This window comes from Dreissena polymorpha, chromosome 13 (genome assembly GCF_020536995.1).
Source record: "Dreissena polymorpha isolate Duluth1 chromosome 13, UMN_Dpol_1.0, whole genome shotgun sequence".
In the NCBI taxonomy this organism is placed as follows: Eukaryota; Metazoa; Mollusca; class Bivalvia; order Myida; family Dreissenidae; genus Dreissena; species Dreissena polymorpha.
The window spans coordinates 10,719,791-10,739,215 of NC_068367.1; the positions used below are offsets into that span (position 1 = coordinate 10,719,791).

General features: G+C 34.6%; 1 protein-coding gene across 1 annotated transcript; it reads left to right on the forward strand.

The window, feature by feature from the left end:
* The first annotated feature begins 740 nt into the window (after nt 1–740).
* On the forward strand, nt 741–19,145 carry LOC127855939 (UPF0415 protein C7orf25 homolog). The gene is given in 9 exon segments (XM_052391856.1): nt 741–821; nt 12,838–13,003; nt 13,006–13,071; nt 13,265–13,464; nt 13,596–13,860; nt 14,513–14,713; nt 17,812–17,996; nt 18,367–18,447; nt 19,047–19,145. Coding segments are annotated over 9 exon segments (1,344 nt in total).
* The last annotated feature ends 280 nt before the right edge of the window (nt 19,146–19,425 follow it).

Consider the following 19,425-nt stretch of genomic DNA (forward strand, 5'->3'; position numbering starts at 1 on the left):
AGTTAGAGTTAATCGGGCGATAAAGAACGCAATCATCCTCGAAGAGACGTATGGTTGAAGAGATGTTGTCAGAGATGTCATTGATGTACAGAAGAAATAGGCAAGGCCCGAGGACAGTTCCTTGTGGTACGCCTGAGTAGACTGGTGAAGATTCAGATGAGGCATCCTGGACGACAACCTTCTGGCTCCGTCCAAATAGGAAGTAGTCAATCCATCGGCGTGTGTTATTAGAACTGCCATAGAATTGAAGTTTTGAAGATAGACGTTTGTGTGGAAGCTTATCGAAGGCTTTAGAAAAGTCCAAAATGGCCATGTCAACTTGTTTGCATAAATTTAGGTGTTTAAAAAGGTCGACTGTAGTTAACAACAGCTTGGACTCACATGACCGTTTCTGTCGGAAGCCGTGTTGATTCTCGTGTAAGATGTTCTGCGAGTCTAGGTGTTTCATTATGTTAGATACTACTATATGCTCGAGCATTTTGGAGACAACAGGAGTTAGTGAGACAGGACGATAATTAGATGGATTCGAGCGATCGCCCTTTTCAAAGATGGGAACAACATTTGCCGTTATCCAGTCTGATGGAAAAATTCCTGTATCCAGAGAACGTTGAAATATGCATAAGAGAATGTCTGCTATGATTTCGCAGTTATTTTTTAGCATGATGATTGGTAATTTGTCGGGACCAGATGCCTTTTTCTCGTTGAGTCGGTTTATGCTGTTAATAACGCCCTGGTGAGTAATGGTAATTGGGTCCATGGATTTAAATGGAGATGGTCCTTTGACGGGGATGTTGGAGAGATTTTCTTCTGTGAAGACGGAGGTAAATTGCTTAGTTAGTCATTAAGATTTCCTTTTGTCGCCATTAAAGAGTAATTGACTGTAATTAGTAAAGATATATGTGTCAGGTAAAATGTGAAATGTTTAGGAACCCACTCTGCATGACCTGGTGTCAATGTCAATATATTGTCGTATACGCAGCCTTGTTTCAAGATAGATCTTGTAACATGACATTAAACATATTTTTTTATCATTGTATAACATGAACCTGTGTGCAAGATGTAGTAACTGATTGGGAAGCATATACCGTCTTAAAGGTAATGATACGCGTTGTTTTGAACAATAACACGAATACATTTGCTTCTGAAGTAATCATTTTTCCGCGAAAAAAGGAACGAGCTTATGAATGACGGACACGCGATAGCATTGTGTATTATTCAAAGTAACAATTTACCGGCTGAATCGATGTGCCATAATTAATAAAATCATGTTTCCGTCTGTGTTTGCCTTGCTTCCCACGAGTCTCATACATATGGCACGTTTGAAACAATACTGTCCTGGACCATTCGTCACATCGTAGAAACATTCTCGTGAAATAAACATTACCAATTAGCTCTTTTGAATTCGATGTCATTACATGTATATGGGTGAAATTGAAACGGTCAAGAAGGTTTAGGTTTATATATTTGCCGCAGCGTAGAAACATTTCCTTGACAGACTACTTGCCAATAAGCCATTTTGACGTCGATGACATTTTCTTCTAGTTGTTTACGGTTTTAACGATCAGAAATGTAGATGCTGTTGTTGGTGTTAAGAATACAATCAACGCGACATGTATACAAAATCGGTATTAACACAATACAATTCCCATATAGGCCCCTATGACATTAGCATTGTTGTCAAGGCAGCCATAAATGGTATATGGTTCTACTCACAACCGCATTTGAGTGTTCCATGTAAATGTTAACTAGTCTGGTCATTATAAATTATGCTCCTGTAATGCTGTCCCATCCGCTATCACGCAAGTATTTAAGCAACAGTGTTTGTTTTATAGATTGATTGTTTGTTAATGAAAAATCTATGAGAATCGTCCGTTTTATTACATCATTTTCTAAGAACCACTTAATATGTATTCGTCTTTTATTTCATAATAATCGACTTGTTACGTTCACTTGCGTTCGAAGAGATATTAAAGCAGTGAAAGTGATATGTATGCTGATATGTTCTGCGATAGAACATTTATTAGCGTTTATACATAGTTTCGATCGGATCACGTCACTTTGATGTGTTTATGTATTCAATAATTTAACCAAGCTATAACCATAATGGATTAGCAATAAATCAATGGAATTTCAGACATTATTTAGTTAATTACACACAAAACTTTTGAGTGATCCAGCTATACAGACTAAAAATGTTATTAAAATTACCGGTAAAACATAATCGACATTCTGCTTCATTAACACAATTTAAAATAAACTTAATGTTTATTGTGTTTAACTGATACATTTAATTAATGCTTTAATACATATAATGCCAATTATATGAAACATTGTTTTCATCAGTATAAACAATAATGACGCTTTTGGTTATTAAAGTAACCTAAACATTCAAAACCATCGAATATTTCGCAAAATAAAATGTAATAAGTTTAACTTGTGTTTCTGACAAACTCATCTCTTGTTCTTTTTGCGATAATATATTCCATATCAATTTCGCTCCACGATATCCCAACATTTACGAGCGAACGCGAGACTGGCTGTGGGCAGCGTCGGAAGAACGACGCATGCAAGAGAACTACGTCGTGCTTCCGAAGCTACCCGAAGCTTATATCGCGTTCGCTCGTAAATGGTCGGATATCGTAGCCGGAAATTCACATGGAATATATTGTGACACAAAAAAGAACGAGCATATTTTATCGCGTCAAATCTTTGTAACCAGACCACATCTAGCGTTGACAGTTTGGCTATTGCTATACGTAGCATTTATCGTGTATGTGTTAACTTTATTTTTCGAAATATTGTACGAAAATTCGTTGATTTTGAGTGTTTATGGAGTTTTAACACGCCTTTAACAATTTGCTCATACTAACTACCCTTAGCTGAATACTAGCACGGTAAATTGTGACCCGCTATGTATAAACATGATTTCAAGAATATCAGTTTTTCACAAAAACTAGCAAAAAGTGTTGTTGTTATTATTATTTCAATGGTCAAGTTTTCGTATAAGCATATCCGCAGATGTGTCTGCAGGTGTTCGTTGCACTTCAAAATAAATGGATTATTCTCCTAATAATACATACATTATAATCTAAATAAATCATGACAATATTCTGCAAACGTCGCGTTAAAATAATACTATATAAAAATTGCATGGCAAACGCATATGACCTATGAAACCATCCATTACCATTTTGAAACGTTGTATAAGAGACGGAACGGATTGTGAGATCGTTATGGTCGATAGTCAGGTTCACTTTAACCGCGAGTGACATGCTTCACATGCGACGTGAATGACTGGTGTAAATTTTATTGATCCACTCATTTTGACAATTATGTGACCTTAGTAACGCACTGAATTGCTTTTTATATTTATAAAGGATCTTGCACGAGTTGTCATATCATACCATATTTTATTAAACGAGTTCAGGAATTTTGTTAGTAAGCAGGCCTTTGACGAGTGTCAAATCTTTTTATCACATGCTTTTAAATGAGTAAATTAAATAAATATTAACGCAAACATAATGATTAATCCCGTATGTTATTTACATTTCGTGACGTCATTTGACGTTGCAACGTCATTTCAGCAAAAAAACTAAATGCGATTGGTCAATAAACGAAAACTAAGCCAATGAAAACGCTTAAAAAGTATATTACACATGTGTTAGGTAAAATATTCTTAATGGTTATATAACATAGGAAACCGGGTATGGCATGTTATAAGTATATATATAACGTACATATTTTTGTTATCCTCGCCATAGGCGGAGGTATATTGTTTTGGCGTTGTCCGTCCTTCCGTCCGTCCGTCCGTCCGTCTTTCCGTCCTTCCGTCTGTCCGGCACTTTTGTGTCCGGAGCCATATCTTGGAAGTGTTTTGGCGGATTTCAATGACACTTGGTATGAGTATATATATTGATAAGAGGATGATGCACGCCTAATGGCATTGTACACCATTTGTTAATAACAAAGTTAGGGCCCTTTGTATCTTGGAAAAATGCTTTTTTTGTGTTCGGAGCCATATCTTGGAAGTGCTTTGGCGGATTTCATTGAAACTTGGTATGATTATATATATGGATAAAAGGATGATGCACGTCAAATGGCATTGTACACCATTGAATAATAAAGGAGTCATGGCCCTTTGTATCTTGAAAAAATGATTTTTTTGAGTGTCAAATATAACACTTTTGTGTCCAGAAGCATATTGGCGGGTGATATCAATTCAACGAATTTCCTTGTTGTTACACTTTCCCGCAGTTCTTTGACCGTATACTAGTACTTACTTTTTATAAAATGATGTATATGTGCAGATTTTTTTGTATATGGTCATTGTTCAGCATGTTTATGATTGTTTGTAAAAGGTTCATATGTAAACACGCACGAAATCTTTCGTACTTGAGAACCTTTTTTTTGTTAGATAACAATCTGTTTTGAGGTCAAATCTAATAAGTACAAGCCAAAACCTTCTTCTGTCCGGAATTAAATTACTAAAGAAGATTTTCCACCGAAACACGACACAAAGTACAATAGATACCAATCCAAGATATTGCATCTGATCCATCAATTGCTGCCTAAATTACGGGAAGGGAACATCTTATCGGAAATGCAATCGTGATTTGAACAAAATTATTTATAAACCACGTTTTGAAAGAAATTGAAATTTAAAAGCTGCGTAGAACTGAATTAGATTTGTATTGATCATTACTTTGCTCTTCTTATATGACTTTGTCAAATTTATCTGGAAGGTTGTCTAATCTTTCTGACATATGTTCTCTTCATAAACGTAAACAAATTACTAGTAGCTTCTTTAATGGTTCGTAAACATTTGTTATTCCTGGAATGTTTACCATCATGTTGTATACACCGCAGACAGGTTAATGCGGGGTTTAAGGTTTCTATCATCTCCTGATTGTATATATCTAATTTAATTAAACTTTAAGGAGACGTAATTTAAGTGTAAATATACGTAATTTAAGTGTAAATATACGTTATTTAACTGTAATTATACGTAATGTAACGGTAAATATACGTAATTAATTGTAAATATACGTTATTTAACTGTAAATATACGTTATTTTACCTGTTTTTACGGACGTTTAGGATGAACTCGGAAAGTTTTAAGATTGGAATTATTCATTTATTTTCTACGCGGACTTTCCAATAATATACACACGACTTTCTCATTTATGATGTTATTTAAATTATATTCGCTTTTTTATTGATATGAATTTCATAATTTGCATATGTAATACTTTTTAATTATGTTAGATCAAACGTATTAACCACCGCGAGAATAAGAAGTATTTTCATATTCTAGTCTGATAAACACAATAATTTCTTCCAGTTAATGATTTTATACGAGAGTAATACAAACGCGATATTTGGAAACACTTCCCGAATGTGCATTCGCTAAGATATTGTGCACGGATTTTTGTAATTATTTCTTAACAAGGATACTTTCTTGAATGTTAAAACAGGATAACGTTAACATTTTATGGACAGCGAACTCTAAAACACTGTTTTAATACACGTATATGAATAAAATGCGCTTTGTTATGCAGTTACTTGCGAATGCAAGCACACCTATTTCAAATGAACGTTTATTTATTATTCAAATCGAAGCATTTAAAAATTGATTTAAATGCTGCACAGATGTACACAACCAATAAATAGTGTTGTGAGTTTTGCAAATCTTTATTGGAAGCGTCTCATGCTTATATTGGCGCCAAATAAAAATAGTACTTTATGTTTCTCATCATGCGACGGGCATGTGCGCAAAAGATTGCATCAACTATAGTCGCTTCTTAACTAACTTAAGAAGCGACTATAGTTGATGCAATCTTTTGGGGGCTTCATAAATATGACTTCATATGATTGTAAAATAGGTAACTTACTGTAGATTTTTAGATTCTTCATTCGTATCTTTTATTTTAGAGTTTGAAATTTACATTTATAGTAATGTAATTCATAAATTAAAAAAAGTATTTCAACAATATTTCAATGTAACCATAATTTACAAATCACACATTATAATTTCTATCTATAGTCGCATTATAAGTTAAAATTCGCTCGAAATTTTCACTCATAGACCGCATAGCAAAATATTAAATTACTTATGATTGCATATGCGGACCTATTTATTCAGCTTTTTGAGTTCAATTGTGAAGAAGTCAGTTACATAACTGTACTTAACTATTATTAATATCGTTTACTTACAGTGGTATTTTCTTTTTATACAACTCTATTCATGTTTAAATTCATTATTTTCCGATATTGTGAGGTAGCTGCACATACTTTTATGTGTATTTTATACGTTTTTTAGTTCATTCAAAACACGTGTTTATCCAATTTCGTTTAATTATATAAATAACACTTCAACAAACAAGCAAAATAATTTACAATTTTTATATATTTTAAAGTGAACTGTTGCTATTTGTACTTCAACACGATTCCCAAAGGTATATTAAACCAGAGCGTGCGCATTTCCTGCTGTGTTAACTTTCCACAACTACGTTTTAAGTTATCACAGAACATCGACTGACGGACATTTCCAGTCACGTATATAGTAACGTTGTATTTGGAAAAGAAATATACTCCATATATTGACTGCTTTCCGGCAATTGATGAAATTCTGTTTCGAGCTTCGCTATACATATTATTAAATGCCGCAAGCAAGCGTAGAAGCAGCATAGCGAGTGCAACTCAATGTAACGAAATTGATCGTCCGTCGATAGTGAGCATAGAGAAACAAAATCTTGCTCTAGACAGACCGGCTGTACCATACGGACGATGCTGTTACATTTAAGCAATGATTATACCATGATAATCGTTTTCATGATTCTAGATTAATTCTCCACGGCTAATTTTTTTGCCTACATATTTTTGTCGTTTTCACTTGAACATAACATTTCGTGTTCGCATCGACGTTTAAATTGATGTTCGATTGAGGAGTCTATGTTGTTGATAATAAAGCAGAACCAGAGAACCAACAAACTCAGCATTCAACTCAACAAAAGTCGAAGTATTGTTCGTTAAAAATGCTTAGATTTAATGCATGGAGCATAACGACGTTGTTCGATAAAAATGTCCTTATCAAATAATTTGATTTCACCATGTGCTGCGATGATTGTGTTATTACAGACTCACATATTACGCTTTATTCTAATACATTTAATGATCACGGGTGTACAGGGTATTCTGTTTAAGTAGTGCTGTACTTAAAAAAAAAATTCTGTCATTTGCATTTCATCTCACAGTGGTTTCCATAGATATTTTATAAGAAGTAAAACTTCAAATGTAGCTTTTATTTTAATGCGAGCGTTTCTACTACTGAAACGGTGTTAAATTTTTTTCAACTGATGTATCATTTATAAAATAAACAGCTAACAATAAGTTTGTGTGTTATCTCTGAAACGATTGTTATATAAGGAATCGAGAAATCTCGTGCTATAGATTCCGGCTCTTATTGATGAATGGATGAGTATTTCTCAGTATAACATGAGTATTCTTTGATTAATGCATCAATCCCAGCCCGTAACAACATCTTGTTAGTGATCTTAATACTGCCAATTTGTGGTTACTTACGAGTACTTTGAATTTCCCCCACAGCATAAGACCACACCAAAACTGAAAAATCTATAACGAAATCTAAAAAGCATGACAAGTTGATATTTAAAATAAGTCTAAACTTGTGTGAGTCTGGTAACATATTGGGATATAAAGTGACAATCAAGATGGTGACGTCCCTGCCGAAACCGGTATATGTCGCCGTTCTATTCCCATTATTACCTGGGTTAAAAGTATAAATGCCGCTCATTTTTCAGCCATATCATTAAGAAAGTGATAAGCGTTTATTTTCTATTAATATTCGCTTTATATTTCGACTGTTGCGCAAAGAATTTTCTAAACGGGAGCTGCAATTTAGTGATCCCGCTAAGAAATTCCGTAGCGAGAAAAGTCGAGAACTAGATCGAATGGTAATACGACATAAACGCTGTCACTGTTTTGCTGATATGGCTAGAAAGTTAGGGCATTTAAACTATTAATATATGTAATAAAGGGTATAATACGTCTTAAAATACCTTTCGTTGCATGTACGCCGTCATCTTGACTTCATTTAGATAATCACGTGATTACCCTTTTGGGAAAATGTATTAGGTAGCAGTGCTGGGAACTCTCCGCGTTTGCACATAATTAAGCCAGAGGTGCGAAAAGACCACATCAACTAAACAAATGCAAACACATATCTCTACCTTTTCAAAGAGCCTTATAAGAGCATCAAATAAATATTTTACGAACGCCAACTGCCGCTTTAAGATCCTTTTATAGTGATAACTGTTTTCAGCATAACGCAGTGTTTTGCAAAACGAAAACACACGAATACGGTATTCATTTTACTTAACATATGAATAGGACATTTTGTGAGAATTTAAACTAGTGAAGTTGGCCATAATCACAGTTCGTCATTCAGATTTTCTTTGTCGTCATTAAAGGGTAATAGACTGTAATTAGAAACGATATATGTTTCCGGTAAAATGTGAAACGTTTAGGAACCCACTCTGCATGACCTGATGTCAATGAATGGTCGTAAACGCAGTTTTGGTTCAATATAAATCGTGTAACATGACATTAAACTTATTTTTAGCAAGACTGTTTTCGGAAAAAACCCGAGCTATTGTCATAGCCTGCTCGTCGTCCGCCGTCTGCCGTCCACCGGCGTCGCGCTAAAACCTTAACATTGCCTCTAAAATCGAAGTGCTTCAACCTACAACTTCATATGTAGATGCACCTTGATGAGTTCTACACACCACGCCCATCCTGGGTCACTAGATCAAAGGTCAAGGTCACTGTTACCTCTAAAAAAAAACACATTTCTGACAAGCTTTCGCAGCCGAGCGTGGCACCCGTTATGCGGTGCTCTTGTTTTATCATTGTATTACATGCACCTGTGTGCCAGATGTAGTAACTGAATGGGAAGCATATACCGTCTTAATGGTAATGATAGTTTTGAAAAAAAAGTATACATTTGCTTCTCAAGTAATCATTGTTTTGCGAACAAAGTAAACGAGATTATGAATGTATTATTCAAAGTAACAATTTACCTGCTGAATCGATGTAACATAATTAAGCACATAATATTTCCGCCAGTGTATGACTTCCCACGAGTCTCATGCATATCGCAATTGTTGTTTAAACAATACTGTCCTAGACCATTCGCCACAGAGTAGAAACATTCCCGAACAATGAACATAACCAATGAGCTATTTTGAAGGGTCAATGCCATTATAGTGTCCGGTATATTGGTACGGTTGTAACGATGAGGAATGTTGACGTTGGTATATTTACCGCAGAGTTGAAACTTTTCATTGAAAGACACATAGCCATTTATCAATTTTGACATCGATGACATTTTCTTCTTTAAGGATACGGTTGCAACGATGAGGAATGTGAGCTGAGTTTTATTTGCAGGTCTTTAATGACCACCATTGGTTTCCTATAAATAAATAGAGTTGTTATGAAGGTATGCGCTGAAATTTGATTTGCAAGTTTCTTCTATGCATACGCGTGGGTTTTAACTCTGGGTAAGTCGGGTTATGCCGTTCGAAAGTCGGGATATTCCGTACGGAAGTCGTGTAATTCCGTTTGGAACCAGTTGGTTCAAGATCAAGGTTACTTTTTCAAACAATGCACAAAGTGTGTTCTCTATATATGTTTAGTTTGAATGCTGCTATTGTTCTTAAACTGGTTGGTTACATGTATACCTAGCTTGATTTTGCATTTGAAGAGAGTTGGATGAAGGTAATCACAGCAACTGAAATTAGAAGAAACTTAAGTTAGTTTTTTACGAAATAGTTTGGGTTTAAATTGAGATATTACGCTAAAATTGTGTGTGTAGGTTGCTTAGGATTGTGCATGTATTTATTATAAGCTATTTTGAACAACCAGTTACCTACGCACTTTCGTCTAGACTTTCAACTGTGCTCAAACTGAGGCAAACATGTCTGATACCATGTCGTGTCTTAAAATATATATTAATTGTTCACATGTAGCGGTTGATATTTAAAGGCGCGCATACGATGCCTTAAGAAACGGAACAATAAATATGTATATCAACATGATTATACATAAAAACATCTGAACGTCCAAATGATATGTGTATATTGTCTTGAAATAATTATTAAAGTTTTGATTATTTTATTTCAGGTAACTTTTTAATTTTGTTTCATAGTTTCCTGTAAAATAAATTGTAAAGCACACACATGGTGTCCGCATGGTAACATTTAGTTCTTGTGAAAAATTACGAGTTTCAATTTTTGAGGTCGTAAAATACTTTTGCAGTATTATGTTAGAACAAATGTACAAACCATTCCAAAGAAGCTCTATTAGATATACGACGCTTATCATGATAATTTAATTTGGTACATTGTAAAATAAATAATGTACTTAAAAGTTCGCATATTGTTTACAATACTTCAAGTCAGCTCTACAATCGACTAGTACATTTCATGAAAATCATTGCGCAGATTTTAAGATACATTTAACCAACCGATCAGTAGTATTCCGTTAAAATATGTAACTTATTCTTAATTTTGATTTGACATGCATTATTGTTAAAATTGAAGGACCTATATATTCATGTATAGAGCCACCGCAATTCTTTATTAACCGATAGCCTAACTGCACAAAAGCATTGGATGGTTGTTGTGTAGTTCTACACGCGAATTGATTTTTTAATGTAGTTTTTTTCATGATCCATATAAATTTTCACATTAAGTGCAAAGTTGTTTATGTGTATAATTATGTGTAAAATCAACTATGTTATTTTGAAAGATGAATAAAACCGTTAATATACCGATACAACTTAAAAACTAATATTTTTAGTTCATGTGTATGCGTTAAATTTGTAACTTTCACTGATATTGTATAGGCAAGAAAGTGAAACAGACAAAAAGACAAAACTACAATATATATTGTATGTTTAAGTATTTACAATACACAGTCAAGAAGAGTTTTACTGTTAACCCATTCATGCCTAGCGTCCTGAAAAAAGGACATTGCAAACAGCGTAGACCCAGATGAGACGCCGCATAATGCGGCGTCTCATCTGGGTCTGCGCTGTTTGCTTAAATGAATTTCTTTATGGAATATTCTAAATATAGAAATAAATATACTTGACACCCCTAATTTTGGAAATAAATTGATCCAATTTAGAAGGATGGGAGAGTCCACTAGGCATATATGGGTTAATAAAAAAGCTCAGCTGGAACCATTCGGTTTGCGAGCCCCACATTTATCCATTTCTCTAACCCAGTGTTCGCTATTAATGTATACCGCCTTGACGGAAGCAATGTTCTTCTTATTTTTCGTCGTATTCCGTTTGTATAATGTCGAATGATTTGTGAAAATGTATAATGGATATGTTAAATATAGTATAATTAGTTAATCGCCACACTGGGACGTAAATAAAGCTACTGTTAATAAACAGTTCTACTTCGAGGACAGTGTTTTCAATTGAAGTTACTCGGAATCACTGAAAACTAGAATACTTGTTTTGTTTGCACTAATTGAAATAAGGTACACATATAACTGACAGAAATATATGGTATAAGAATTGTTATGATAGCTAGCATTGCCCCAATTCTCTGTTCAATATGCGTATATTCACGTGATATCAAGGCCCAACGGTAAACATTTGATCGTACCTACGTATTAGTTGAACTCCAAAAACGGTATATTATCAATGATGCCTGTCGAATCAGAACCTTTGTTATAAAAGAGGATATATAATGTTTTAATTTTATTTTAACACCAATAATACCATTATACTTTGCTCGACGTTATTGTTACTTTCAAATGTGACACGTGTTATCCTTTATGGGCTTTGATTTGCTGTGTTCGTTAAATGTTATCATACATACAAGAAATTCACTGGCGATATTTGCAGAACAAAAATATAAAAGTTGCCTGTATGGTAGCATGTTTCAAGATATGCGGATTATTATGCCAAAAAGATATGCATACTCTACTGCATTAAGTAAGGGTTATATGTAGCAGTGGTGGATATGCTTATTGATAAGTAATTAGTTTTAACCGCGAGCTTGTAACAGTATCACAATATTTTAATTGTATTGAGGGTAGTTAAGTTAGGTACTATTAGGTTCATCTATTCAAGATGTTATTTTAAAAAGGAGTCAATAGCATTTCCGAGAGACTTTATTACTATCTTTAAGAACTTGTGTAAATGTTTGATTGTACTAAATGTACGTCGATAAATGTTTAAGTCATTGGAAATTCACACTCCGTCTTTATGCAGAGAAAATTTAGCAAATATTGTAAAATTAGCATTTTCAACACTGATGTTGAACTTGGCGTTTACGATACACATATGGACTTCTTGTACTGCATTAAGTCGATGAAGCCATGTCTTTAAAGCAGTTTTTGTCTTAAATTGTATTATACAACGACTAGGTGCAACTTGCTTACTTAATTTGTTAAAATAATGTCGTTGCATAGGCGTGTGTAATTACTGTGCAAATACATATCTAGATTAAGTAGTGTAATAATAAAAACTATATTTCATTGCTCAAATGTGTTGATTTATGAAAGATGAACGTCGATTTATTAGTTAATTAGTTTGAAGTGGAAAAAATATATTATGTTAATGTTTGGAGCCAATTTTGTTCACCTAATTCCTGTAAATGTTGGTTTCTTATTAAGAAGGTTTACCAGATTTTTTTATTACTTGTTTAATTTATATTTTTATCTTACATTATTAGATTGCTGCAGGAAAGTTTAATTATTTATTTATAATTAATTATAATGTACTTTATTTAATTTCAGTTGTTAAGGCGACGGGGTGGTTACGACGTCACTCACCGACGCAGAAGCAACATCAACCACTATGCGGGTGTTCTGCGTGCAGCTAAATCCCTACCGCATGTTACACACCGTTTGCAAGCTTTCAGATCTCCTGAACGGTCGGAAGCCTTACATGTTGACGTAGTGGGTGCCAAGGCCACCTATGGATAAAAGTCATTGCAAGAAAAGCGCAAGCTCTGTATCTCATCTGGGCTGGTACTACCTTTGTTGCTTCTCAAATACAGCTAAACTGTAGGTTTTTGAAATTCATAGTGTTATTTTCTGATTTAATAACCTTATAGATCAGTGTGATGTATACAATTCATGATTGATTAATTTCATGAGACAAACCAGTGTATTATTTGTTTAAAAAAAATATTTTATGATTTTCGGGTTTCATCTTGTATAGTACAAGGTCAATTTGATGAGCGAGATATTGTTGATCAAGGTTTGGATTACATAGCGGCGTCGAAGGTTCACCCGGAAGACTTTACGGACCCGAGTATTGTGTTTGCTTTCTATGGTGGGGTGAGATCAACACTAGCGGACAAAATACGTGATCATGGTATTGTAGTCATAGGACATTGCGTTCCTTTGGACGATGCAGCTGTAACGAAATTAGCAAGTTTAAGATTTTGGGGGACGAAAGCGATGAAGCGGATGTCGAGTGGGGCCATTTTGTTCAAGATGTCCTTCACGAGTCTGAAAGTGCAGTTTTAATGCCTCAATCTGATTACCAGGATGCGTTTGAAGCTAGACTAGACAGCGTGTATCTGAGTTATGCGGATGATAGTGAAGGCCTCGCAATCGGAATCGAAAACGCCGCCGAGACACTTGATAGTGTCGATGCACGGATAGCTAATAGCGATGGTGAAAAAGAACCAGTACTTAAATGTCTATATAGAACCGGTTGTGTTGTAAATGAATCTCGATTTAAGAAGCGGCTGGCAACGGAGTATCTTCGTCCTGTGGGTGAAGACGAAGACGAACAGCTGGTGTCAGTTGGTGAGCAATCCATTGTACAAATGCGAAAAGATATATCCGGTGATGGTTAATGCACCGCTGTTACTGCATGTACATCTTCCGGCTGCGTTGATTCGGTCGTTCAAAGCAAGCTTAGTTTGAGCTTAAAAACATCCCATCTAACCTTAAGTGAGAGAACAGATTTCTTCGATCCATGTGGAAAAAACCAGCAAGCCAATATGACAATATGTACTCATCTCCAAAATAAAAGCACAAACATTGAACATTCAACAACCAATCGAACATTGCTTATGGACAACAGCGATGAAATTAAATCAGGCAAAAGTAGTTCTTGTGACCATGGTCAAGGGGCAAAACCAATTACAAACTATCGATCTGGCAATCACACAAAAGGAATACAATTCTGATAAAATCGTCTCTGGGAATATTAATACTTGCCAAAGTATTAAAGAAAGTAATCCGAATTCTGAGCTCGACTACAATATGTCGCTAAGTGAATTAAGCAACAGAAGCCAATTTTCATCGGAAACTAATATGGAAGTGGAGCCGCAACACGATTTAAAATGTAGACGTTATGCATATATTGGGGAATGGAATTTCCCGGATCAAACGATTCAAGTTTTCATCGAGAATGAGATACTGGGGAACACGTTAATAACTTATGCCGATTTAGACTCTGTTCTTGAGAAAATAACTTTTGAGTCGATCAACAGTAATCCAAGAGTGAACCTAGATGTAACAACACTAATAACATTGCTTTTCTCGGTTGCTAATTGCAACTGTTTCTTCAAATTTCACGAAAAGATACTTGCACATCAAGCCGAAGATGAAAGGGATAATCTTGTTCTGCCCACGTTAAAAGCTTTCCTCAAGGGTAAACTCAGTTATTTAAATGACCTTACAGGGGCCTTTTCCCGTTTGGGTAAATTGACAAAATTAAAAAAAGTTGTTTCAGATTCGCAGAATTTCGTTTAATTTATGATATTTGTTAGGAAACAGTAATACTGAACATTTTCCATGCTCTAAAATAGCCATTATATTCATCTTTTGACGATTTAAAACCCGAAAATAAAGCGTTGCAACGCGAAATGAATGAATAATTTGGAGAGTTCTGTTGTTGTTGTTATATTTTGTGAAACTACGAGGATTGCTTATATAAAGTATAAAATACATCTGGAATTGTAGTCGGAAGAATGGCCGAGGGGTTAAGTGGTAGACTTTTTACTCCAGTACTCCAGGGGTCAGTGGTTCGAGACCTGTTGAGGGTTACCTTTTTTAGCTCACCTGAGCACAATGTTCTAATGTTGAGCTTTTAAGATCGCCATTTGTCCGTCTTCATGAAACTTCATGAAACTTGCTCAGAACATTTGTCCTATTGACACTTCGACTGGGTTCTAAACTGGGTCATGCTGGGTCAAAAACTAGGTCACTAGGTAAAAAAAGTAAAAGCTTGTGAACACTGTAGAAGTCGCATTTGATGCCCAATCTTCATGTAACTTATTTGTCTAAATGATATGTTAATAAGTTCAAACATGGTTCCAGTCCGTTGAAAAACAAGGCAGCCAGGGGGCGGGGCAGTATTCCTTATATGGCTATAGAGAAATCTTGTGAACACTCTAGAAGGCTCAAATATTGCCCAATCATCATGGAACTTGGTCAAAACATTGGTTTCATTGATATCTCGGACGAGTTTGAAAATGGTCCAAATCGGTGAAAAAAATGGCCTACAGGGGCGGGGCAGTTTTCTCTATTTGTATAGAGTGAAAACATGTGAACACTCTAGAAGTCACATTTGGTCCAATCTTCATGAAATTCTGTCAGAACATGTGTTTTCTTGATATGACGGTTTAGTTCGAAAATGGTTCGGATTGGTAAAAAAAAACATGGCCGCCAGAGGGTGGGGGGAGCATTTTCCTTATTTTTCTATAGTAAACAAAGCTTGTGAACACACTAGAAGTCACATTATTCGCCTAATCATCATACATTTTTTTCTAAACATCGATTTTATAGATATCTCGGACGAGTTCGAAATTGGTCATGATGGATGGAAAAACATGGCCGCCAGGGGGTGGGATAGTTTTCTCTATATGTATATAGTGAAAACATGTGAACAGTCTATAAGACTTATTTTTTGCCCAATCATAATGAAATTTGGTCAGAACATTTGTTTCCTGTTTAGTAAAGTTTGGTTTTATTATTTCATTCTGTAACATTTACTGTATTATGCAATTTTTCATAACACAGAATTTTCATAATTAACATAACTGTTTAAGTCATTAGCACTTATGATAAGCCTATCAACTAAGACATAGCTGAAAGAAAGACAACAAGTACATAATTTTGCAGTATTTATCTCCCTTGTTTAACCTGGTTCAGTAATCTATTTTTACTTTTCCTCTGGAATTTGGGAAGATCATTGATAAATGGACTGTTTTGAGGGAAAATAGACTCTTCTGCCAGTGCTCTCAAAACTGTATAATATAAGCTGTTTTGGCTGATTTAATCACCTCTTGATGCTTTCTTGAAAAGGTAACAGCTCTTGAAAAATTTTGGAATTTTGATATAATTAAACTCTAAATTATTGTAACAACAGCATCAAGACATTTTGGCATTTTTTCTAAATTATTCTTATTATTTAAATTATTTTTATTTGGTATTTTCTAAATAAGAAAGACCCTATTTTATTTCAATAACTTTAGTAAATTCTTCTTATTTTTACATTTGATTCACTAAAATTTCCTAATCTCCATAAATTGTGTTCTTTAGATTAAGTTAGACCTATTTTCTATACTAGATTTTTGAAGCAACTTCTAGATTTACAGTAAGTAATAATTTATATCATTTTTGACAGATTTTGAACTTCTTTTTACATTCATTAAGGTGTTTGCTGGATGTTGTTCATTTTTGTATCGATACTTAGATTATTTAGACTCGGCTTGAACCTGTTCTTAATTCTCTGTCATTGTTCTTCATTTTCCGAGTTCTTGGAATAAAAGTTAGTTATTTTCGTTAAAGCTGCTTTGGTTTTCACTTATAGATTAATTCTTTGAGTGTATTCAGGCTTATCTGACTGGACGCCTTTAGTTAATTGAATTACAACCAGTCAGTGGTGTCATCCTGACCGGATATGAGCGTTCGTCGAATATTTCCGTATATCATAAGTGCTCACACAGTTACATAGCTCGTAACCGTCCCTTGACGGGTTCACTTGCGTAAGCGAACGAGACCGCACTACCACACCAGGAAACAACAGTTGAGTTTGAACATGGTTTGGATCGGTAAAAAAACATGGCCGCCAGGGTGGGGTTCTTTTTCCTTATATTTATATAGTAAAAAAGCTTGTGAACAATCTAGAAGTCACATTCTTTGCCTAATCATCGTGAAATTTTGTCAAAACATTAGTTATGTTAATGTCTCGGACATGTTTGAAAATGGTCGTGATCAGTGAAAAACATGGCCGCCAGGAGGTGGGGCAGTTTTATTTTTATGTATATTATGAAAATATGAGAACAGTCTAAAAGACACATGTTTTGCCCAATCTTCATGAAATTTGTACATATCTTGGAAGAGTTCAAAAATGGTTCAGGTCTGTTAAAAACACATGGCCGCCAGGGGGCCATTTGTTGTTCATTCTTCACGAAACTTGGTTAGAACATTTGTTCCATTGATATCTTGGGCTGCAAAGAACAGGTCATTACTTTTTATCTCAGGTGAGCGACTTTGGGCCTTTTAGACCCTCTTGTTTCTTTTTTTTAAAAATTTATTTTTGATTTTTTACTAAAGCTTTTTTTACCCATTTTTTACATTTATCAATATAAAGCATTTAATGACAAACTTCAAAACATGCCATAATCTGAGAAAAGGCCCCTTTAAAATCAAAATAAACTTTTAAAAACATATATTTATCATGACTGTGTTTGTCGAAGATACCAACTGTTGAATAACATTTGTTTCCTGATATTTGTTACATAGGAAAACAAATGTTTAGTTAAAAAACTGCGGTGGGCAGTTTCAAGCTCATTCTGGATACGTTGGGCGGAGCAGGAGAACGCCTTCGAGCAGAGACTTTGTTGCCAACGATAACCGTCGTACCTGACGACCCATCAATTCGAACGACTTCAATGCCAATTACTGGGAATATTAAAGATAGGTCTAAGGTTGTTGTTTGTTTTCTTGTTTGTGTTCAATAATTGTTAAACACAATGTTTTATACTTTCAAATTACTCAATTGATTAATTGCGAACACCTAGTGTATGTTTCTTTTTAACGGAAATGCAATGCACAATTAAATACATGTTACGGTCTACCTCATACAGCATGGTACTTGTGTTATGTGTGAAAGAAAATGTGTTGACATCAATTGATGTTTACTTCAAAGCAATTTGCATGATAGTTACTTGCTTTCGTTAAGAAGCTACATTTTAACAACATGTATACATTTTGCTTTTAAATTATAACGTGTTTGAACATCTGACATAAGTCCGTTTTTTTTATGGAATCTCGACCTGCCATTTCACGTGATTTCAGATCATATTCGGCACAGGTGATAGCCTTCGTGCAGTGACGGTAACTGCGAACTCAGGCTTCGTACGCGCCGCAAATCATCAGGTATACAGCGTGCAATCTTAAGTATACTATTTCAATATAATGTATGTTTGTTGGTTACTTATTTACTTAAATACCTATTTCTAATCCTAAGTTACACATTTTGTTTTAATGTCCACGCCGGAATTCGTTTGCAATATATTTTATTATTATTTAATTAATTTTAATTAAAGTGTGTGCTGCTAATATCAACCACTTGTTCATTGAAGACGTTTGTTTAAAAAAAATGGCTATTCGAATCGATAGCGTGTTAATTGTCTTGTCTGCGTTAATTGGTATGAATAAAACACGCGATTGCTGTAGTGTCACAATTAAATGACGTATTCGAAGAGCAAATTGACAATATTTAGAAATGTGTGCCAGAAGCTTAAAGAGATATAGTCTTGCTACAACCAACTCGTTTTTTTTCAAGGCACGACTTTTAATAACTAACGTCTTTAAGATTTACAAAAGTATGTGAAAACGTCTCTGAAAAAATGAAATGAATGATTGACCTGTATTTGCATTAAAAATGATTAGTAATTATAATAACATATAAGAAAATTAAAAAAATGAACCAAACCATCCAATTACACATGCTATCTAAATGTTTCATTTTTCAGGGAGTGATGTTGTCCGTTTTTCTTCATGCCTCGCGGGCGCTCACGGAGCGACGGGAAGAAAGCGAGGAGAGAATCGAAAAGGAGCAGGAGTCAATTTAATTGAATAACAGTATTTATTGTTATGTAGGTGAAGTAACAGTATTACAATGCACTTGTATGTAAAATTATAATGAAAAATTAAAATAAGTGCATCGATTTCATTGAATAGCAAAGCATTATATTATGTAGTGGTTATTGACAGTTTTGCAAATTTAAGACTATTTGCATCAGACAAGTCACCTCAATAATCGCTTCATATGTTTCCACATAAAGGCGTCAGATATATATAGGCTGACTAAATAATGCGTTGTTTTTGTGGTTTTAGTTTTGTTGGCCCGTC